The following is a 22,321-nucleotide window of genomic DNA, read 5'->3' on the forward strand; positions in this document are numbered from 1 at the left end:
TGGTCGACAAGTGCTGCTCTAGAGGCGGTGGGACGGCTGACGGGACGTCGATTTAATATCCCGCTCCTGGAGGAAGCAGGTTGAAGCAGGGCACAGAGATCTCCAAGCCGCTTACAGCTCTTCCCGGAAATGGCATCAATGTGGCGGAGAGCCACAGAAGAGGTTATCAATGTCTCTGTTGCTATGTGTTTATATACTGCAGGTAGAGACGCCTCCGATTCCCACACAAGACAACCCAGCAGGCCTCTAATTGCCCCCGCCAGAAGCATCTGCATCCTGTGGGATGTACAGATAAGAAATCGTAGACAGCGTCACCGGTCCTCCCGCCCCAAGGCTTCCTGTTGTGATAAATCTCAGCGGATCGTCAGGAACGTTAACCATCTCTTGCTCTGCCGCCATCCATGCCCACCGCAGCCAGTTCGGGGAGAGCCACCATCCGTCACTCTGCCAATCGCCGGTGAGATGTGCCACGCTGGAGAAGAACTGCGGGTTCTGAGAACGCATCGTCTCAACGAGGTCGTCGAAGTTGCTGAGAAGCGCTTCATCGTCCTCGTCCGGCAGCACCCAGGCGACGTCGTCCGGCGGCGCAGGGTACGCCTCGAGGAGAAAACGGGCCCACCGCGTCAGACGGGGCGACAACTGAACCTTTCCATTCTCAGGAGAGGAAGCTGTAAATCTGTAAGTTGCGATCAGGAAGCAGAGAAACACCGAGAAGCCAAGCGGTCCAGATGCATTGTCCGGTTTCTGCGGGGCAATGAACTGCTCCGCATGCGAGAGTACATTGCGCAAGCAGTTCCTGCAAGGCTCCTGCATCTCAGCTGGGAGCGCGCCAAATAGATCCCGGAACTGGAACAGTTCGCCTTCGCGTCTCAGAAGCGATTTCCGTCCCAGAATCGTTGATCTGATCTGGGCAATCGTCTCTTCCGAGAACTTGCCCGCGGGAAGACGGGACAGGTGTGATTCGAGGAGTTTCTCCTTTCCAGATCCACTGCTCGTGGTAATTCCCTGTTCCCTAGCCCGAGCCAGCGTCCATTCAGTGATAACCATCGCTGTCTCGGAGATCGTGACTTGGCTGTCACGGTACATCTTTGCATGAATCTGCTTCAGATTCTGCGGCTGCTGCGAAGTCTGCGCCGACGACTTCAACTTGACGATGTGCGTAATGAGCTCGATTACTATCTGGCTCAGAGACGCAAGAATATTGCGGGAGTTCCCATAAGGCTGCCCCGGTATCCGCACCGCATCTTCGGACACTTCTAGAGTCTCAAACTCTCTATCATTCGCCGAGAGCACGGAGACGGCATCAAACAGGTCCGGAGAGAAAATGGAATGCTCCATAGCAGCGTTCGGATCGAGCAGAGGATAGGAGACATTAAAGACGTAGTACCTGTCCTCTGTTTTCACGGGCGTATTAGGAAACAGCTGTTGCTGTCTGCCCTTTGCTTCGTATAACGGACTTCCCGGCGGCGCTCTCAAGCTCACAACGCGGTAATCCACCGGATTCCCAGGAATGCAGAAGCCGTAGTTCATCATCACTGAGTTACAAGTTAGCCCATGCATAAATAGTTTGAGAGCAATCAATTTGGGGACGTACATTGCTCATTATTCCTCGGCCCATAGTTATTCCCAACCTCCCGGCCAGCCGCAACATCCTCCAGCACATTCACGCCAATGTCCTTCTCGCCAGCTTTCCACTCCACCTTCGCCAATGGCCGATGATTCGTAACATCGATCAGCGGAAGCAGAACGGACATCCTGTCCTCCGGGAGATCCGACGCCCCAATGACACCAGACAGAACCTTGGAGGAGAACGCACGGGAAGCGATGATAGTCGACGCCCACTTGTAGAGGTCCCTGATTTCCATAATCAGCAACATATCCATAAAAAACTGGAAGGGGGTAATACTCACCAAGTATACCCCTCTACACCTTCAAACCCCAAATCCCTCAACACCTTCACCCCATTCTCATACTTCCCCTTCCAAACCTCCATCCGCTGCTCCCTCGCCGCATACAGACTCGTCCCCTTCAACCACTCCAGATCCTCACCCTCGTAATACAGCGGCGTCGTCAACTCCTCCGGAGAAGGCAAGGTCCTGATATACGGATACCAGAACCCCTCGGGGCCCCTCAGATACTGGCCCACGAGGAAGAACGCAGTCGTCTCCTCGGGACCGACAGCGTCGATGAATTCCCGCGGGAAGGTGACGCCGTGGGAGGAGAAGAATGGGAGGTCGCTGTCATTGCCTGTCGATGTCGAAGTAGGTGTCGAGGGACGGAAATCAACAGCGTCAAAGTATGACATGGTCAAGGACAGCGGGGTCCTGATGACGCATGTGGCCGGCTGCACGCCGGAGGCGCAGTCGGGCTTGACCTGAATGTGCACGCCGCGGGATTCATCCCTCGCGAGCTGGACGCTATCGTCGAGGTGGCCGCCGTGTTGGATGACCCATTCCTGGAGGGCGATGTGGTTGTTGAGAAGGCCGTCCTCGGAGGAGGATCTGCAGATTCTCGGGTCGAAACGTTAGAGAAAAGATTAGGACAAAAAGACAATAAAGTTAGGTACTAAAAAAAAAATACCAGCAGCAGAATTTAACATTCATAATGCATAGACATGATCAATCGATCAATCGATAGATCGTAAGACATGAATGATTAAGAAAAAATGGGAGCCGCAGTAGCGGTCCAGTAGTAGATACCTGGTACAAGCAAAGAGAAAAGAGAACAACAACAAAAATGCACCGAGCACCAAACCTCTGTCTGGTACATTATATTATACCGACCACCAAGAAATTTATACGGAAATGGCCGGAAACACTATGCATCGCGCTATCGATAAAATTAAAACCAGAACGAAAAAGACGGGACCTTACCTCTGCGGGTTCGGCGTTTGCTCGGTGCTACCGCCAGTTGCCATGATGGATGACAGACAGTTCCCCAAGGGAAAAAAGAAGCAGAACTGTCTTCCTACTGCGTGACGCCGAGAGACAAGACCTCAGAAATTAGGGAGGTAGGACAGTCTCAGAACTCGTGCGGCGTCTGCGTTCCCCTAGGACCTAGAGTTGAAGTAATTATTGTGCAACGGACTCGAACGGATAATTGTCGAATTTGTGTCCCACTTTTTTCTTGCATGTGCGGAGCCAGACGATCTCAGATCAGCAGCGCCAAACCGCCGGCGCGGGACATTGCTCGGACAATTTACAATACTGCAAATTGCTAAAATAGGTACTAGAGAATACTAGGTAGTGCCACTGTACTGCAATAATAATAATTTGGACAATCGTATAAAAGCTAAGTATTAAGGTACGGTACTTGGACACAAATTATTGAACCCTCACACATTCCTAGCAGAACCCTCCATGCCAAGTGCATAGTGCATAGCGCCCGTCATTCGACCTTCTTGAACTCTCTCTGGTCTTGGATCATGAAAAGATCCCAGAACAAGAGAACGAGACAGCCACACCTACAGAGATGCTATCGTGGTAAAACAACTTCATCGCAAAGCTAGTGTACAGATCGGTTGGTGTTGACAAGTATACGGAAACAAAGCATCAAAGAGAACATAAACATCGCCCATCACATCACCATAACCAATCTTCGCAGTAAATTACCATAGGGCAAATCACGTAGAAAGAGACTTAAGATGATCATACGGCCATAAGAGAAAACCTGTTCCTTCTAATCTTCTTCATCATTCAATTTTTCGCGTCCTTGGAAACGACGTTCCTTCTTTCCATCCCCCCGAGATATATGCCAGTCCTAGATCCTAAAGGATCCACAGAATTTCTGTTTCATTGGCAATGCTGTGCGTCGTCATGTCAGGCGTTTCATGCTTCTTCCAGAACCCGAAATATCCATTCCAGAATAGACTGAATATAAACATCCCAGAGGCGAAGTATATGTATCGTCACATACATCCGTACTGTACATGATAGGCAAGAGGTACAAAGGGAGGAGAAAGGCGTGCAGGAGGCAATCCGAATCCGTATAGATGCATCGCTGAGACAACACGTTTGAACGATTAATGGAGCGAAGCGACATGTCCTGAACATGTCGCACGTAAAGGAAGAGCAAGGAAAGATGCAGAGCCAGAGATCAGTGAGAGGCGGACGACTTCCTCCCCGGGACTAATATCTCAACAAGTCCATCGTCCTCCTCGCCATCACTGCTATCGTTCTGCTCATCGTCATCATCGTCATCGAAATGCGATCCTAGGATGCGCGATCGACCGCCCAGGCCGTATCTGCTAGGCCCGAAGAAGTTGGAGTAGCCCAGAGACTCATTGATGATAGCTTCATCCTCGTCGTCAGAGTCCGTCAGGCCAGACCCGGTCGAGGTACCAGGGCCGACCATCTCACCCATGTCGTCGTCATCGTCATCGACCTCAAGAGGGATGCGCACTTTGCGCCTCACGGCCTCGGCGGTCCCTTCGTCATCATCATCAGAAGAGTTCGTAGAAGGAGAGCCTGGTGGTGTGAAGCCTGAAGAAGGGAAGGTCGGAGACGACATTAATGGCTCATCCTTACTCCTTGACGAAAAATCATGAGACGGGAAGGCTGCTGAAGCTGGGGAATCGCGATCGTTGTCGTCATCCAGGACGAACGGGTTGGAATGCGATTGGTTGTCATTATTCTTATCGCTATTTGCCTGTCTATCGGTTTCATTGCCATCAGCTGCAGCGGCCTCGGCAGCTTGCTGCTTTTGGGCGGCAAGTCGTGCGGCCAGCTGTCGACGCGCCCGGGAAGGCCCAAGGTTCAGAGGAACAGGGGGTGGAGCGATGATCGGGATAGGCTGACTTGAAGAGTTGGAGGACGTCTGGAGTGGATATCATGTCAGCAGTGCCCAGTCTATTGGTCCATGTGCTGTCCCATTGGGGACCAGAAAAGAGAGCATTGACAAGCAATAGAAAAAGGACATAAAAAGTATAAGAGAACAGGGAAGGGATGAAGGCTTAGTAACAAGTGCTATGGCACAAATGTGATGTGGGGATGGTATGCCACTTCATTGGCGCTGCCAACTTGTCCTGCAGGTAAGACTGCAGAGGAGCAAGTTAGTCAGGCGAGGATTGGGCAGACATGAGAGACCGATATATAGAGACCGGTATGACCGGGGGGCTACCTATTTTGCTAGTAGGAGAAATTGGTCCAAAGAAGATGCGACACGACCTCAGGGAGCTGCAAGAGGTCCAGAATGCCTTCATACATGTCTGAGAAGCGCTGTCATTGAAACGCTCTATGCAAAGGCCCTCCTTGACCCCCCACATGACTCCCATCATTCATCATGCACAAACCCGGCCCAGTCAAACGATCTCCAAATGGTCATCGGAAATGATAAAAACTAAAGTGGCAGCCAAAAAGGGAGTGACAGATGTACAGTGTGTATGTACACTGTCACGAATCACCCATGTCAACATCTGCGAAGAAAGTGGTACCCACATTCTCTGAATCTCCTTCGCCGGAGTTTTCGTTCGAATTCTTCCTGTCGTCATCATCCTGGTCCTCCATATCTTCGTCCTCATCGTCATCACTTGAGCTCCCAAAGCCACTGAGCAATGAGCTGCTACCACCTCCCAGGCCGAATACTCCACTGGACGCGCTCCCTGAGTTCATGATATCGAAGCCTTCAAAGGTCGAGCCGCCAATTCCCCCGTTCAGGCCGGCATTTGCGAGAGCCGAGGAACCCGTGAAGCCACCGACAGCGTTCAAAACGGCCTGACGATGACCGATAGTCACATCGGGCCGCACTCCACCGAGAATCGCGTTGTCGCGTTCTCTGGTTTCTGACAGAGTCCTCTCGACGTACTCTATCCACTCCTGGTTCAGGACCTTGTCCATGACTGTCCGCGAAAGCAGTTCTGGAGGGTATCGTTCACTGAACTTTACCACCTCCTCCGCAATGAGGGTAAGATGCCCCATGTATCCTAACCTCATTTTCTTTGTCGCCTCGGACTCATCACTTCGCCTTTGGCCTTCCACAATTTGTTCTGTTATGCGTCCAGTTGCAAACAGGTCTATAGCGAGTGCTCTGTTAAACCCGCGTTCCATGGACCCGTTAAATACTTGCTGGACAATATCATATACTACATTGTGCAGGAAATTGTTCCAAGGAAAACGGAAGAAGAATCCCTGCGATTGAAAAACAAGTTAGCAGAAAGCCCACGAGTCCCAGGACATGTTGAGCACTCACCAAAATCGTGGGTACGACTTTATTTTCCACGAACATGATCTTGAGATAGTCACCTACAACAGGTTTACCATCAGGATCATATTGGATCTGGGAACGAGCCTGCTCTTCACTCTCATCAATGGAGCCACGTGGTTGAGCAGGTATTTGCGTGTTTTCTGTAACACTAGAAGCTGAAGTGTTTCCAGGTTCACCGGCGGCTGATGGTTGAGAGTCAGGGTGCTCCGCTTGCGTTTTGCCAGAAAATAGAGGAGCAGGGGTATCCTCTGGATGTGGAGACAAACTACGAGGGGATTCTGACGGCTGCTCCTGAGGCACATTGTCGGTTGGTGGTTTGTCAGATTTGGCATCGATAGATGTTGCTTGCCCAGGATGAGTTGCTTCAGCGGTCGGCTTCTCCCCTTCAATCTTGATCTCACCAACTTTTTCGGTGAGACCAGATGCGGTAGGAGATACCGGCTCCTGAGTCTGCGGCTGTGGTTGGCCACCAGTCTTGCTGACTTCGTGGTTGTGTTCTGTGAAAGGTTCCTCAACGAGCTCAGTACTGTCATCAAGCTTGGACGCTTCTGATGGGATATTGGTGAACGGCTCATTCTTTGTCTCTTTCTCATGATCGCTCTTCTCCTCAATGTCCTTTACACCATCTACCAGCACTCCCGACGAACTCACATCCTCAAAGCCGTCTTCTTCACTGGTGTTGGTAATTTCGAGTATTCTGAGGTCTTCCGGAGAGCCTGGGGCGAGGGCGGAACCATTGGCAAAATCCACCGTCGTATCTGTATGATCAATTCCTGATTCATCTTCCCTGCGAGGGTTAAATGCGCCCTGTTGTCTGAGTCTCTCACGCTCCTCATCTCTTTGCCTGACGTACTCCTCGCTTCCTGCTTCGTTCAACAGTCCCATGTTACTACAGTGGAGGAGTTCAGCCATAAGCTCGCAGGTTTTGAATCTGTCAAAGCCAAGAGGCTCAATCTTGGTACCCCAGGCCAAGTTCAGTTGGCCCCTCTCCACAAGCCTCTTCTGGCCGCCCTCGTTCACAGCATGTTTGGAACTGAGAATCAAAGCCATGAAGTCTGGCACATGCTTAGCAAACAGGCGAAGCAAAGTACCGAGGTAGATAGGATCATATGTAGTTGGTGGAGAATCAGGTCCCCCGACGTTCTCTGGGTCGTAATCTGAATTATTCTTTCGAATAACCTCGATGACAATCCCAACGCCAACCGTCAGCGGGTTTCCACCTTGCAGCATAGCTGATATGAGAGTCTCTATGCAGGGCGCCGAAACTAACTGCCGGGTGAGACTATTGGGCCCGATGCAGGATTGCTCATTTTGAGTTGCATTTGCAGATATGGTGATAATCGCCTTAAGAAAGTCTCCAGCCGAGGTTTGAACAGACGCAGGGTGCTCTGATGAAAGAAAAGAGAGGAGAATGGGTATCAGATCCTGCTGTTTGAGCCACTGCGATATGTGTCAGTTGTTATCCCGCAGAACACTCGCTTCCTGACCAACTTACGTCAACAATACCCTGACCACCCTCCGCCCTCTCCAGACTTATGATCTTCAGCAGAAGGTCCATAACCATCGGGTTATCGACATGCTGAAGCATCGCTGGCACGACCCCTTCAAGGGATTTGAAAAACTCAAGCATTTCCTCCGTCTTCTTATCAAACAAGGTCTCGTTCACCCTGGTGAAATAGCTTGCTTGCAGCGAATCCAGCGGCGCCGGTCTCCTCACGAAACCCCAGAAATCACGCAAGTAGGCCTCATTGAGCATCATGGACTCGACGATCGACCATGTCTCGGAGGACAAGATCTCGCACGCGACATATGCGTACTTGAGACGCGCCTTCTCTGCCTTTTCCACGTCCTCGGGATCCATCCCCTCCGTCAACGAAGGGCGCTCCTTCTTTTTCTTCTTCCCCTCTTCATCCTCATCCTCCTCGTCTTCGTCCACCAGACTCGGCGCGATGACATAGTCCATAAGCCGCTTCAAAACATTATCCTCTCGTAAATATTCTATAAGCTTCGTATTATGTTGCTTAAGCTCCTGGATGAGCTCAGACTCATCCAGCAGCTCCTCGAGGGTGACATCAGGCTTGTCAAGCAGGGTATCCACAGTGGAGATATTTGCATACCCCCCAAAACGCCAGAACATGTTGGATTATGCGACAGTGACAAACAGAAATAGAAATGATTCATAGAACAGACGGTCCAGGGTATCTCAAGTGCTTTTTTTCTTCTTCTCTTTTTGGTCCTTCCCCGAAAAAGAATGAGTCGTAACGGAGAGTTTCCCAAAAAGGTTCTATGTGCCGGTTTTTTTGGTACAGCGCAGAAGAACAGGAATCTAAAGCCTCGTGCGACAGGGTGGTAGTACACGGGTGGCGGCCGTAGATTAAGATGTGTCTCGTATGGGCTTCGTTAATCATGCGAGAGATAGCAACAGGTGACAGAAATACGATCCGAGCGACCGCGCGCTGTGAGCGGACAAAGGGGGGTCAGCGGGTTTTTGGTCAAGGGGGTGAAGGGAGGAGTATGAGTGAGAGAGAGAATCCCACATCCGGATACTCCACGCTCATGGCAAGGTGAGAGAAACCGCGCAAGCGGACATGGCGGGATAGACGAGGAGTGAGGGGGAGGGGGGAGACGGATGGACAGGAGAGACGTACCGTCGAATCCTTAAAAAAGGGAGTGACGATGAAGATGAAAAGCTAAGGGTTCTTCGAGGCCAGGCGGACCCGATGGGATGAGCTGGAAGCGCAGGAATGCTGTGCTTCGCAGACGAGCCAGTCAGTCGAGTCCGTCAGTCAGGCAGGACAGGACAGGACAGGAAAACAGGTCAGGGCTTAGGTTGATGCGCTGGCGTTGCGCGGTTGCGTCTGGATCGGCCGGCGGGTCGTCGGGCGGGGAGGAACACAGTGAGCACAGTGCAGCGGCAGGGCGAGAACCACTCACGGTAGGCCTTGCTAGCTGCCAGAGAAAGAGGGGAAGGATGGAGTGGGGGATGGTGAATGTAATTCGAAGAGTCGCCAGCGTCGTCGTCGGCCTCTCTCAAAGGGATGTTTCTGTGTTTCTGGCGAGCATCTGAGGAGCAGGACTCTCTGCGCAGGGTAGCACGGGACCTTGGTTGCTGGGTGCGCGCGCCTTGCAGGGAGGGAGGTACCCGGTACCTCGATGAGCACCGTTGTGGCGCTGATTAGGATGTACCCAGTACTTCCCCTCCGTTACAGGCCTTTCCCTTCCCGGCAGTATCAGATCTGATCACGGGAAGCAGTCAGCCGCGTCGGCTGTGTTTGGGCTCTGGAGCAGCTCAGGAGCGCACAGTGCGGTCACCGTGTGTCTTATCTCGCAGGGAGATCAGATAAATATACCGTGCAGCGTAGATAGCCATTATTATTTTTATCCAGGCGCTCCTATGTTGTGCATCCAGCGGCGTGGCAGGCTGCATTTGTCACGTGGTTGGGTGCAGAAGCGCCGCTTCTCGTCCGACTGACGTCGCCCCAGGCAAGCATCCATGCGGTGACTTGAGCCTTCTTGTCACAAGGCCCTGGGTCCGCAGCTCCGGGCCACAGTCTGGCATTGCTTCAGAAATTCCGCGGAGCATATCTGATTTCATCATCGGTCATTATTCTCAGCATCCTGAGGCTGCAACCCCTGTGCTAAGGGTGGTTGTGGCAATTAGGTCCTGTGCCTAGTTCTGCCATCTCCGCAGTTGCCTACCATCCGTGCTGTACCTATCCACTACTGCCAACCAACCCTTCCCAACGCTTGGAAAAGGAGACACGATGAACCGTCTCTTCGGTACGAAGAACACGGCTCCCAAGCCGACTCTCGACAGTGCCATCTCCAATGTAAGTTTTCTTCTTCCCCTTCTGCTCCCAACCCCGCCCCGCATCCCCCGCTAACAACCTGTTTCTCCGCAGGTCGACAACCGGATCGCCAGCATCGACGTCAAGCTCGCCGCACTCAACTCCGAGCTCTCCACCTACCAATCCCGCCTGTCCAAGATGCGCGACGGGCCCGGTAAGACCGCGCTGCGGCAAAAGGCGCTGAAGGTGCTGCAGCGGCGGAAGCAGTACGAGGCGCAACGGGACCAGCTGTCGCAGCAGTCCTGGAACATGGAGCAGGCGGGGATGATGCAGGACAACCTGAAGAACGTGATGACGACGGTGGACGCGATGAAGACGACGACCAAGACGCTCAGGAAGCAGTACGGCAAGATCGACATCGACAAGATCGAGAAGATGCAGGACGAGATGGCGGATCTGATGGAGATTGGGAACGAGATACAGGAGAGCATCTCCCGCGCGTATGATGTGCCTGAGGATGTGGATGAGGCCGAGTTGGATGCGGAGCTGGAGGCTCTGGGCGAGGAGACCATGATGGAGAGCCAGCTCGGGGAGGATGCCATGCCTAGCTTCCTGCAGGATGAGGTGGCGCCACCCACGTTTATTGACGAGCCTCCGGAGCAAGGAAAGGTGAAGGAGGCTGCTGGCGGTGTGGGTTAGAAGATGTCACGAGTGTACGGTCTGTTACCCGGATGTGGCAATGGAGTTGGTGGTTCTGCTATGTCAACTTGGGATGGTTAGCGTTTGATTAATAGTATCAAGCCTACGAACTCATTTATCACCGGGACTCATGTTTGAAATGCTGATTTCAATTGGGCTATGTTGACGAATGGTATACTATGTGCTAAGCTATGCTATGGCATCAGGGGAACGATGTCACAGATATATACACGATTCTTGTGCAGTTGATAGGAACTCGACCAACGCTCATGGGCTTCTTGGTGGCACTCGAGAGGCCAAGCCCGATGTAAGGTACCGGTTCATGCCTCGCCTTGTCCCACAAGAACAAGGAGAGCAACGTTCATAACGGCGATAACTAGCCAGATTAGGACTGCCAGCGTGGAAACGAACCAGTTATTCCTCATCTTGACTCCTTCGACGTTAGCATCGTTTTCCTCTCCGCTGGCCTCGCCCGTCCGGACGGTCATGTACCGATTGCGGCAGGTGAAATAGATCAGAGGGGCCGTGACAAACGGCAGGATGACACTCAGCACGACCTGGGACGCGGTCAAGGTGGTGTTCAGACCATCCCTGCCCACAGCGCCGGCGATGGCGATGCTCGGGACGATACTGATGGAACGGGTGATAAGCCTCCGGAGCCAAGGCTTTATGCTCCACCTTAACATCCCTTCGCTAACCATCTGACCGGCGATAGTACACACTATCCCTGCCGATATACCTGACAGAAGTAGAGCCAATGCGAAAATCGTCCCTGCTGCAGGAGCGATTGAGGAGGAAAGGAGCTTGTGAATACCGAACAGGTCCGCGTCGGAAGCTCCAGAATTGCCATACAGCGAGGCACCGGCAACAATGAGGATGGAACTATTCACAAACAAAGCGAAGGTGAAAAGAGAAAGTGCCAGCTCTACTATCGAGTATTTCAGACAGTTACGGATCGCTTCCACGGAAGGACGATATTCTACCTCACCTCCCGTGCTGCCTAAGGGAACGGTCGACTCGACATAACCCTGTGCAACATCGAAGTGCTTCAGGCGTGACTGGACGACACCGCTTCCCAGGAAGATGGAATGTGGCATCACCGTAGCCCCAAGGATACCGCAGCTTTGGTAGAGGCTAATGGAATAGTGTCAGTTGATATGTCCAAGAGACAGTGTATGGTAGTACAGACCCGCTTCCTTGAATCACGGCGGAGGACGGTACATAGCCTCTAAACACTTCGCCTACAGGTTGATCCCGAATGAGAGACAGCTGGATACAGAAGCATACCACAACGCCAAGGACCAGAGCCATGACAAAGAACTCAAACGCTCGTAGTCCGACCATGGATCCATTGGGCCTGTAGAATATGAGGATGAACAGGACATCCACGAGGGTGATCGCACATCCGGCGACGAGAGGTATCTTCAGGAGAAGGTTCAAGGCGATAGCCGATCCGACAACCTGCTGGCGGTCAGAACATTGAATCAAATTGGAATTGAAATAAAAGAAAAAAAAATCATACCTCCGCAATGTCTGTCGCAATAATAGCAGCCTCGGCAAATACGTATAGGATAATCACCAGCCACTTAGGGAGATGGGCCCTGCAATTCTCTGCCAAATTCAGCCCGGTCACGCTCCCCAGCTTGATGCACAATGACTGCAAGAAGATCGCAAATAGATTTGACATCAGAATCACGAAGAGCAGGGCGTATTTTCTGTCCGCGCCAGCCGCGACGTCGGTCGCATAGTTGCCAGGGTCGATATAAGCCACCGCGATCAGAAATCCAGGCCCAACAAAACGCGCAAACTTGATGACGCTCTGGATGATGCGAAGAAAGAAACCATTTATCATGGTGATAAATGGTAAACGAGGTGATTTGCTATCACAGTTGGGCTGTTCAGGCCCCGTGGTAGCAAGGATCACCTCGCCAGATGGTTTCTCCTTCGGCTCAGCGTCTCCGGTGTCCTGGACCTGCTGCACCTCTGCTGGGAACGAATCGTCCCCTGCTCCCTTTGTCTTTGCCGCATTATCCCTCTGTTCTCGAGAGTTTGCGATGCCATTCAGGTCCTGTCGCGTGGTCACATCTGCATTCAATTGCGGCGGGTTCTGGTTCCAGTCGGGGTGGTCGAGGATCTCTGGATCGGTGCGGGAGGGGCAATTCATGGCTGCGACGGTCAATACATCGACAGATCTCTAGCGGGGTCAGGCTGGGGAAGAGTGTGTGGAAGGTAAATAAGCTATAATTGACGTGCGAGGGGTGATAAGATGCTCAGTCCGAACCATGGACGTCTCCACTGGGGACTCCGTACTGGAAAAAGTACCCTGCGGGCGAGCCTGCCCGAAAGCGGATCCACGCCGAATCCGACGGGAAAGATCGGGACGGCCCAGCGACCATCTCGTCTCATACTGGCGTAATCGCTCCTAGGGCTTGAATGCTGTGCGCAATGCGCGTGGCCTGCGAGAGACCGGAGCTCGCGGACGCGTTGTGGATGGATGATGTGTTGTTGCTTTAGCGTCTTTGGGGCCCATTATTGGGATTGTGGCTGCCAATGGGCCACTCAGGCCTGGGGCTTCTCGCCCAGACGCTGCGCAGCGGTCACAAGCCTCCGCGAGCATCATAAGAGTCGTCTGCTATATGTGCGCTCTGTGTATGTGACGAGCGAACCTGGTCGGAAACTGGGGATGAGGCAGAAGCGACAGGTCAGCTGCAGGCATGGGAGGGCTAAAATAGCGAGCAACGCTGAGATCGCACCACTGCAGATGGAGCTTGTCCGGCCTCGCAACGCATGCAATGGCGGAGACGGACTCCGTACTATCGATCGAGAGAACGGAGCCGGCTCCTGTTACTACTGCGACTGCGCATGTCGGGTTTATCGATAAGCAGAAGCCCGGAAACGCCAACGGTCCGCGATCCAGGCGTTGCCCCCAGCAACCAACACGTCGCCGTCTCGACTGTTTACAGACATTGTATGGGAGCTTAAACCACACCGCACGGTGCAGTGGCGTCTGTGGACGGCTGTTTGTGGACTTGTCTGATTGTGTCTGCTACTCAAATTTCCCAGGTTGTCCCTATCCGTGGTCCTGTGGCATGTTTTCTTCTCTTTGTCCGTCCTGCTGCCTCCCCCCCGGTTGCTTGATGTTTGTCGAGTCCTCCCCCAGGCCACACCGTCCTGTCTCTTTCTGAGACGCTCGTTACTCCTCGCGTGATACCTGAGACAATGCCGCTGACTGGGCCTTCCCAGTGCCAGCTTTGTCCAGGTCAACGGACGTCCGGTGAAGGCAATATGGCTCCCAGCGCCCAGGTGCCCGACATCTTCGACGATGCGAACCGTTCCCCATCCAAGTCCTCAGTCCTTCGATCCATCATCCCATCCAAGGTCCACAGAAGAGGCCCCTCCGCTGGTGAGGCTTTGGTGTCCAGACCGTCGGAGAACAACCCATTCGGGGCCACACCGCTTCTGCCCGCAGACCACCCTGATGCAGCCCTGTATCAGCATCCCCTCTGTGAGAGAGCTCACAACCGGGACGCCGCCGGTGGTGCTCGCACCCAGCAGAGGCCTAGTGATCCATCGGGAAAGAAGGGATTGCACAACAAGACAAAGAGTTCGGTTTCGCTGAAGTCTCTGATGAGAGACGGCGGCAAGGAACCCAAGCCCCGTGAACCATCAGAGGACGATTCCAAGGCCCGGTCACCGAAGAAGACGAAATCCTCAGCCAGCCTGTCCATCATCCTAAAGAGGTCTCAACGCGGACGCAAGGGTGGTGAATTAGCGAAGAATAGCCGGGATAAGGAGAACCAGACACCTTCGGAGCCATCCGAAATACCGTCGCCTACATGGGCACAGTTGGCTGCACACTCATTGCAAGGCCAATCCGGAAAGATGTATCGTCCGGAAAAGGGCCGGACCTTGGACGACCAGGTCTCACTCTACACTCCAAGCTGCTACTCTCCTTCAAAACAACGTAACTTCTTCGATTATCAACAGCCCTCGCTCCCCAAACCACGGCCAAAGTCCGACATCATATCAGCCAGTTCATGGAAGGTCAGAGAGATGCTCTCCATGCAACGAACCCCATCAAACCCGGAGTACCAGGAGGGACTCCAAAAGGAGCCCTCCAGAGGTTCAGAGGAGGGTCGAAGGACTTCGGTATCGAGCAGCCACTCCAGATTTGAGAGGAAGCCTGGTTCGAACCCTAAGCGCGGTTCACGCGTACTGGCCGCTGTTTCTGCCTTCAACGCGAAGGAAGCTGAGACTCAGAAGCGGCTGGACCCAAAGGATATTGAAATTGAGTTTGAAAAGCTTCTGGTCAGTGATTGCCTGTCCTGTTCGTTGTAGCTTGAAACTGACTGTGCAGCAGGATGCTAGAAACATCCCTTTAAATATGCGGGAGAAGATGAGATCTCTCGATACTAATATCAAGGCAGATTTCATTCAGAAAGACCGAACCGACAGCGGCTTGTCCTTAAACTCAACATCGTCAAATACGACCAATTCTGACGGCTCTGGACGCCACAGGCGAATGAGGGAGAATCCTGCAACACTGGGCCAAAAAGAGGACAAGCCAAGTCATGGCTCCAAGGGTTCCCGCTCGCGATCGCGAAGCCGAACCTTTACATTCTCAAAAGGTGACTCGTCCAAGAAGCAAAAGTCTGAGATTGGCACCTTTTACAAGCGCCCAAAATCTGTAGATTTGTCATTGCGACCTGGATCTTCGAAAGGAATGACTCCGTCCACCTCCATGACTTCCCTTTCTGCTACTTTGCGCCATGACACAGCAGCTGATCCTTCTGACTTTATCCATTATCTTCGCGAGGTTCAAAAGCCAGAGATCGTGGAGGTTGGAAAACTACACAAACTTCGCCTCCTTCTGAGAAACGAAACTGTCAGCTGGGTTGACAACTTCATCCTAGATGGTGGTATGGACGAGGTAGTACAACTCCTATACAGAATCATGAAGGTAGAGTGGAGGTATGTTGCGTTCCCTGTCTCTAATAAGGATTCCCGCTGACAGATATCTTAGAGAGGAGCATGAAGACGCTCTTCTGCACGAAACCTTACTCTGTCTGAAAGCTCTCTGTACAACGTCACTTGCATTGACGCAGCTAACTGCAATCGAATCCGAACTGTTCCCAGCCTTGCTGAGGATGCTTTTCGACGAGGAGAAGAAGGGCCCCAGCGAGTATACTACGCGTGGCATTATCATAAGCCTGCTGTTCACATATCTCTCCACAGCACCTACGTATGAGATCTCAGCTCGCGCATCGACGATTCTTTCTTATCTCCGAGACCCTTCTCCACCTGAAGAGAACCAGCCGCTGGATTTCATCGCGAACATATATCAGTCCCGGCCCTACCGTGTATGGTGCAAAGAAGTCACCAACGTGACCAAGGAGGTGTTTTGGATCTTCTTGCATCATTTGAATGTTGTACCAATTGTTCAGCCAAGCAATTCTACTGAATCGTCGTCAGAATCTACATTTCTGAAGCGACATTTCCCACCCCCAAGGCCACCCGTGCCTGCGGCTCCATATGTCGGTGGAGTCGAGTGGGATGCCACTAACTACGTCGCTGCTCACCTTGAGTTAATGAACGGGCTCATTGCGTCGTTGCCAACCAAGGAAGAGCGTAACGCTGTGCGTACCGACCTTCGAGCTTCGGGCTTTGAGAGGGTCATGGGTGGTAGCTTGCGCACCTGCAAAGAAAAATTCCACTCAGCCGTGCATGACTGTCTCAAGACATGGGTTGCAGCGGCCTTGGAAGACGGCTGGGACTATAAATTCGTCAGAGAGGGCCCACCAAAGCCGGGGGCCCCAGGGTCACCAACGAAGTCACCCGTCAAGGCCGTCGCTAGCAGTCCGAAGAAAGGTCGTGACGAAGACCTACCAAAACTGGAGCTCCCCCTTGAAATTGACGGCGACCGAAATGCACAGAAACAGGATAACGGACATAGTTGGTTGGATCTGAACCCGGCCTGAGAATCGTCTGAATAAGACAGTAACGAATTTCCTTGTGTTATCTTTCCTTTGTCCTTTCTTTTATTATGTCTTAATGAATGATGTTGGTGTTTTGTGTCCCTGGTGTTGGCGTAATTGGCTACATCTGCAATGGGTCTTTCTCTCTCTGGACTTTGGAAACTGAAAACATTGGATTGGCGAGGTCGACATCGACCTCCCTTTCCAACTGAAAAAACAACAAAAATCGACTTTGCATGCATCATTTGACTTGAGAAACTGGCCACTGGACACGAAACGAATGACGGAGTAATGGGTCTGAAGAACGATGACTTTGTTTCTTCATTTTGGATGGGAATTGTTGCTTCTCTTCTTCTCCTTTGATTTTTCTTCTTCTTCTCTTCTTACCTTGTTTTGTTCGACCTGGATGAATCTGGCAGACAGCACAGCACACCACAGCACACCACAGAAGCACAGATAGTTTACAGCTTCACCCGCAGGATGTGAGACGAATAAATTCATGGAATACTTTTTTCATAAAATTCAAAAATAAAACATGGCAAATGTGTACGCGTGTGTGTGTGTCTGTGGATGTAAGGTAAGGTACTAAGTGGTAGCTGAGCTCTGTTTTTGGTTTGTTGTTTTATTGCTTATGAAGTACAGCAGAGGAGGGAAGGACTTGGTTAGTAAATAGTGTCGGGATCTTTTGTAGGTGCATTATTGGGTCTCTGTATATATTTACTGAATATTCAGTATTATAATGTATAATTAATGTATAATGTATACTGTATAGTGTATGTACAATATTTCTGTTGTGATAAATAAGCCCGCTTTCCAAAATTTCACATTCCTCAAAACTGCTGTTTCCTCATCGCCCAATCGCGTACGGCTTGTCAAGCTACCTAGCTAACTAAACGCCCGCATCTCGTGAGGAGCGAGCATCGTGGGAGGGATCCGCTGGTGGACTTGTTCGTAAGTGAACGTGAGTGGAGATGGGTAGATCCCTCTTTTTTTTCCAACTCCTATGACACATACGAGTTCAATATGGTAGTACTCCATCATATTCTGCTGTCGCTGTCGCAGCCGCAACCTCCACATGGAAGACCCGACCTGATTTCAATTTACATATATATACTAAGCTTGGTCTTGGGCATGATGTTCGATTAATTAATTAAACCAATTCCGCGATTTACTTTATTGTCGTGACTCATCGGCTGCCCTCTTGCCCGGTGAGGGGATGGGAGGTTGCGGGGAAGAAAACATCGAGTTGACGCCGGAGAAGAGTTCCTTTCGGATCTGTGAAAGGTTACATGGTTAGCACCTCGGGTATGAATGTTGCGAGTGCTATTTTCTTTTTGGAGGGGAGGAGGGGAGTTTTTACCTCTTCAAACGGATTATCATTCGTGTCCCATTCCATGAAGAGGACTGCGTATAGGAGGACGACTGTTCCACAACAACCCATGGTGAGCAATCCCGTTTGATTAACGAATCGACGAATACATTACTCACATCCGATAACTCCCCACTGCACGAGTTTCGTCCCCTTGGACCACTTGGGCCGGGCGTACTTGAGCGCCGCGCGCCGGCGGTACTTGCGCTCCAGCCGGAACTGGTGCTTCGGTGAGAGCTTGGACATGTCCGGCGGCCATTGGCGTTTTGGTTTGTAGGGGCTGTAGTAGGGAAGGGACTCTCCGTCTGGAGTGGTGTTTATGGAGGGGGTTTCTCTCTCTTCGAGGGTTTGGTATCGTTGTTGGGTTGCGGAGGTGGAGAAGAAGTGGGAGGTTGTAGCGGGAAAGGGGGAGGGTGTGAAAGGTCGTTGGGATAGGGAGGACAAGGTAGACGAGGGAAGAGGTGTCTGGATATCTGTCAGTTATGACATTTCAAAGACAGAAGACTTGCAGTATGTGCTTACGCTCTTGCGCAGGATTGGGATCGGGAGCTTGCTCGTTGCGGCGGAGCGCGACAGCAGCGAGGATTGACAGCCTCGAGCAGCAGACAAGGCTGCTGCTGCTGCTGTCGTCGCCAATCCCCACGCGACTGGACCTGACACCATGTGTGATGTTGGGAAAATTAATCTACAGAATTGAGTAGATTAAAGTGTTGTCGAAATGCGGAGTAGATGGAGAGTGGGCGCGCAGGCGGAGGTTGGTTCGGGGAAGCGGTTTTGCTCCGATGGTTGGCCTCCGCTCCGCTAGTGGATCCGTGGGTCCTATGCTTGCGACTCCATACAATATTCTAAACCCTACGCGCAAGTATTATAAGTTTTATTTCTGCATTATACTCTGTCGTATATCAAAGATGCTAAAGATGTTGATACTACTCTCCTACTAGTCAAAGTTGATTTTTTTTGAAACTTTACTCCACACCTCAAAAGTATCATCCAAAAATGAATACCTGGTATATACCTCCTACCTACTTCTACTGCATTGCTCGACAAAGGAGCCAAAACTCAGCTACGAGGAAACTGTAACCATATAGGTAACTGGCTTTGTCATTTCTCGAGACAGTAAGGACAGTGTCCACCTATGGAAAGCTTCGAGCAGCTACCTAGCATTGTTGTTATTGGGCAATGAATGTCTGAAAATCAAAGACATGGCAACTAGGTAATGACTGATGTTGCAGCTGCTGGCTCATGTCAACATTTTCGATCCAAGGAAAAGGTTCCCAATGAATTCGAGTTCACCGTGTTAGGGAGACCGGCACATGATACGTCCAATTCTGCAACAATACCGCCATTGCATGTCATCTTTCACATTGAGCATGGAAAAAAAGGAAGCTCATCGGATCGTCCCATATCCATGGAGTTGTTGAAAGAAAACATGGGTTGTTAGTCCAGATAGCTCTTTCCCGTACTCAGGCACGCGCGGTGTGCGGTATTACAGATCTAGATGCATCTGTTTGACCGCCAATCTCCCTCCTTAACAGTAACATACAGTGCCCTGGTGGCCTCTGCACTCGTTGTGATAGCATGTACGGCGCGGGCAGTGGCAGTGACCATCTCGAGAGCAATATCCACGGCATCTCTGGAAGCGAAGACATTCTAAGTTAGCCAAAATGCTCTTTGGACAACGTCGATGGCTTGGGTAAGCTCAACCTGAAGCTCATCGAACTCCTCCGGAACAGCATCGTATGTGTCGTAGAATTCAACTCCGCCCTGGGGTTCACGCATGGCAACCGCGATGGTAGGTGCTGCCCACATGCTGAGCATGCCGAGGCTGATGAGGGTCTTGATCAGAACCATTTTGAAAGATAGACGGCTTGGCTGTTGCGACTGATGATAATGATAAAGCAGGTACTCAGTAGAAGATTGGTGCTCTGGTAGAGAAGAGAATTTTTTTCTTTCCAACAGTGCCAATCCCTCTCAATTTATAGATCGATCATCGAACGGATATCACGGCATATCCATACGACTCTTCATAAAACCGTGTATGCTGTGTCTGAAAGCCGTTTCCGTTCAAGAGCAACTATCGCGGACAATCTCCTGATCACCACTGCTTCATCGACCATAATGCATGAAAAATCTGACGTGAGAGACGGGGAAGAAGTCCATATTATCAAATCGAAACGAACAATATAGTCTCTAATTGGGAAATCGAGTATTGGAGGTGGCACGAAATCGCAGAGAACTACGAAGCTTCACAAGCACTTTGCTTTTATACAAGGATGTGAGAGAAGAGGTAGGAAAGTGTAACCATGGAATTAGAATGTTTGTGAGATAGGTTTACGTTACCCACCTGAAGAAAAGGAATTGAACGTATGAAGGTGAAAATTCAGAAGCGACACACTGCTTTTCCATGGAATTGATCTAACTAGCCTAAAAGGATGGTATGAAGGTGGTGCTTAAAAAGGGGTACTATTTGACAGTAGATTGCTAATCATGATCCATAAGGAGATATTTCTGCCTCAGGAAATGTTCTGGCACTTTTGGATGATTCTTGATCTTGTGATATAGGGTTTCACTGCATCTCAAGGCCTTTGAATCTTCCTAATAGGAAAATCAGAGTTATTACTTTGAAGGATACGTCCAAAATCGTGCACCCGCCATATGAGACCCCTACCGCGCGATCCTATGCAGGAGATCTCACAGTGGTCGAAGGCCGCATTATTCAACACTACATCCCCACAGTTGAATCTTTGAAGTACCTAAATTGTAGCAAGTAAACAAATTCTCTCACACCCACCTATTGAAATCTTTCTCAGTACCCCTCATCAGTTGAACATGAAGACCACCTCTATCCTCATGACCACCAAGGCATTGTAGATGTAGCGAATTAGATAGGAAGATGTCTCAATACCGACAGTAGCCGAAGACAGAGCGTATCACCGCTCTTCAATGCCTATGCGAGCATTAATCTCCTGCACCATGAATACCATGAGAATCTATACATTTCCCATAATGAAGAGTCAACGTCATCCATATACATACACCACCAGTCGTACCCTGTTTAATATGATTCTTCATGTATGTATCCAATCAGAAGAAAGCGGGCATGTTGCCGATTCGACTGCGTGCTAATCTAGACCCACACGATTTGCCTCTGGAGACGATCTATTCTGAAATACAGTCCTATTGGATGTCCGGGGAATGTTACGATAGCTTAGTTGTGCTTGTCCTTGTCACACAGCATATAAATTGCGGGGGAAGTCTATACTGGTGAACGCTAAGCGGCGAGAAAGTGGGTTGGACAGGTTTAGGTGTTGAAGTTAGCGCTACCCCCCTCTTAAAATATGGATAAACTTGACAACGTTCTAAATTAAGTACCTGTCGATCATATTACTACCAGTTAATATGAAAAAGGCTTAAAGGGGATATTGTTCTATTGGTCTTGAGATCATGGTTCTTGTGATAGAGTTTCTTGGTTTACCATAACCTCGCTACCACTTTTTTTTGGTTTCAGGAATATAGTCGCTGTGATACGATCATACGATTATAGCATGGTGGGCTGGAACAAAGCACTTGGATTCCACTACAGTATCTGCAGTGCCGTCGATCTATTTCTGAACCGTCGCAGAAATACAGGTCCTGGGAAATTCAAGACTGTATCTGTAGTGGTAAGCAGACTTGTGTCGCACGCGCCAAACAGCGACGAGTCGTGTAGTGAAAGAGGCAAGATTATGACACTGTGACCCATCGGCTTTTGACTGGCTTCCTGCATATCCTTGCCCAGATACGGTAGATCCATCCAAATCCTCAATATATTTGAGGCTTCGTCATCTTTTCTTTTTATGTTCTATGCGGAAAGTCAGGTACCTAGCTCCCTCACCCACCAAGTAAGGCCCGCAAGCTGTCCTGTGCAAGGTCATGAGCGAGCATAAGCAGATGCCAAAGAAATACAAGCATACTGAGCTCTTGGCCAGGGTAAGAGATGTAGTGGTTGCTCTCGTTGAGTATGATGCTCTTGAAATCTTCCTAGTCAGCGTCCGGATATTTAGCAGGGTCAAATGACTTTCTTCTCATTTTGTAGCCATCTGCCATTCCATGGCCAAGATGTTTGCTTCTGTGAAACAGCCCTGCGGACGGATATTCCAATCGCTGCTGTGATTTGTGTCGAGAGGGAAAAGGCAAGCTCAACGTTGCAATCCTTGCAGCTTGCCTGCGAAGTCAAAATTAAAAAACGATGCCGGGCTAGATTCCAGCATGGAGTAAAAGCAGGAGCTACTAACAGCTGTGACCAAAGG

At 50.8% G+C, this 22,321-nt stretch overlaps 7 protein-coding genes across 7 annotated transcripts; 2 read left to right on the plus strand and 5 right to left on the minus strand.

Moving 5' to 3' along the window:
* Positions 1-246: 246 nt before the first annotated feature.
* VTN00DRAFT_10248 (uncharacterized protein) lies at positions 247-2,917 on the minus strand (the record flags this gene model as incomplete). Its single annotated transcript, XM_069426883.1, has 4 exons — positions 247-1,535; positions 1,595-1,854; positions 1,911-2,501; positions 2,874-2,917. 4 exons carry the CDS (start codon positions 2,915-2,917, stop codon positions 247-249), a joined length of 2,184 nt encoding a protein of 727 aa, XP_069284010.1.
* A 1,178-nt stretch (positions 2,918-4,095) lies between these two features.
* Positions 4,096-8,338, minus strand: VTN00DRAFT_10249 (uncharacterized protein; the record flags this gene model as incomplete). Its single annotated transcript, XM_069426884.1, has 4 exons — positions 4,096-4,815; positions 5,436-6,125; positions 6,187-7,641; positions 7,697-8,338. The coding sequence occupies 4 exons, from the start codon at positions 8,336-8,338 to the stop codon at positions 4,096-4,098; spliced, it is 3,507 nt and encodes a 1,168-aa protein (XP_069284011.1).
* Positions 8,339-9,965: 1,627 nt separating this feature from the next.
* VTN00DRAFT_10250 (uncharacterized protein) lies at positions 9,966-10,688 on the plus strand (the record flags this gene model as incomplete). Its single annotated transcript, XM_069426886.1, has 2 exons — positions 9,966-10,031; positions 10,104-10,688. 2 exons carry the CDS (start codon positions 9,966-9,968, stop codon positions 10,686-10,688), a joined length of 651 nt encoding a protein of 216 aa, XP_069284012.1.
* Positions 10,689-11,008: 320 nt separating this feature from the next.
* VTN00DRAFT_10251 (uncharacterized protein) lies at positions 11,009-12,852 on the minus strand (the record flags this gene model as incomplete). The annotated part of the gene is made up of 3 exons (XM_069426887.1): positions 11,009-11,822; positions 11,878-12,149; positions 12,211-12,852. The coding sequence occupies 3 exons, from the start codon at positions 12,850-12,852 to the stop codon at positions 11,009-11,011; spliced, it is 1,728 nt and encodes a 575-aa protein (XP_069284013.1).
* Positions 12,853-13,973: 1,121 nt separating this feature from the next.
* On the plus strand, positions 13,974-16,666 carry VTN00DRAFT_10252 (uncharacterized protein; the record flags this gene model as incomplete). The annotated part of the gene is made up of 3 exons (XM_069426888.1): positions 13,974-14,996; positions 15,049-15,659; positions 15,712-16,666. 3 exons carry the CDS (start codon positions 13,974-13,976, stop codon positions 16,664-16,666), a joined length of 2,589 nt encoding a protein of 862 aa, XP_069284014.1.
* A 1,170-nt stretch (positions 16,667-17,836) lies between these two features.
* On the minus strand, positions 17,837-18,695 carry VTN00DRAFT_10253 (uncharacterized protein; the record flags this gene model as incomplete). Its single annotated transcript, XM_069426889.1, has 4 exons — positions 17,837-17,938; positions 18,024-18,085; positions 18,152-18,497; positions 18,555-18,695. 4 exons carry the CDS (start codon positions 18,693-18,695, stop codon positions 17,837-17,839), a joined length of 651 nt encoding a protein of 216 aa, XP_069284015.1.
* Positions 18,696-19,526: 831 nt separating this feature from the next.
* On the minus strand, positions 19,527-19,883 carry VTN00DRAFT_10254 (uncharacterized protein; the record flags this gene model as incomplete). Its single annotated transcript, XM_069426890.1, has 2 exons — positions 19,527-19,682; positions 19,737-19,883. 2 exons carry the CDS (start codon positions 19,881-19,883, stop codon positions 19,527-19,529), a joined length of 303 nt encoding a protein of 100 aa, XP_069284016.1.
* Between the last annotated feature and the right edge of the window lie 2,438 nt (positions 19,884-22,321).

This window comes from Thermoascus crustaceus (genome assembly GCF_041956765.1).
Source record: "Thermoascus crustaceus strain CBS 181.67 unplaced genomic scaffold VTN00scaffold_9, whole genome shotgun sequence".
NCBI lineage: Eukaryota > Fungi > Ascomycota > Eurotiomycetes > Eurotiales > Thermoascaceae > Thermoascus > Thermoascus crustaceus.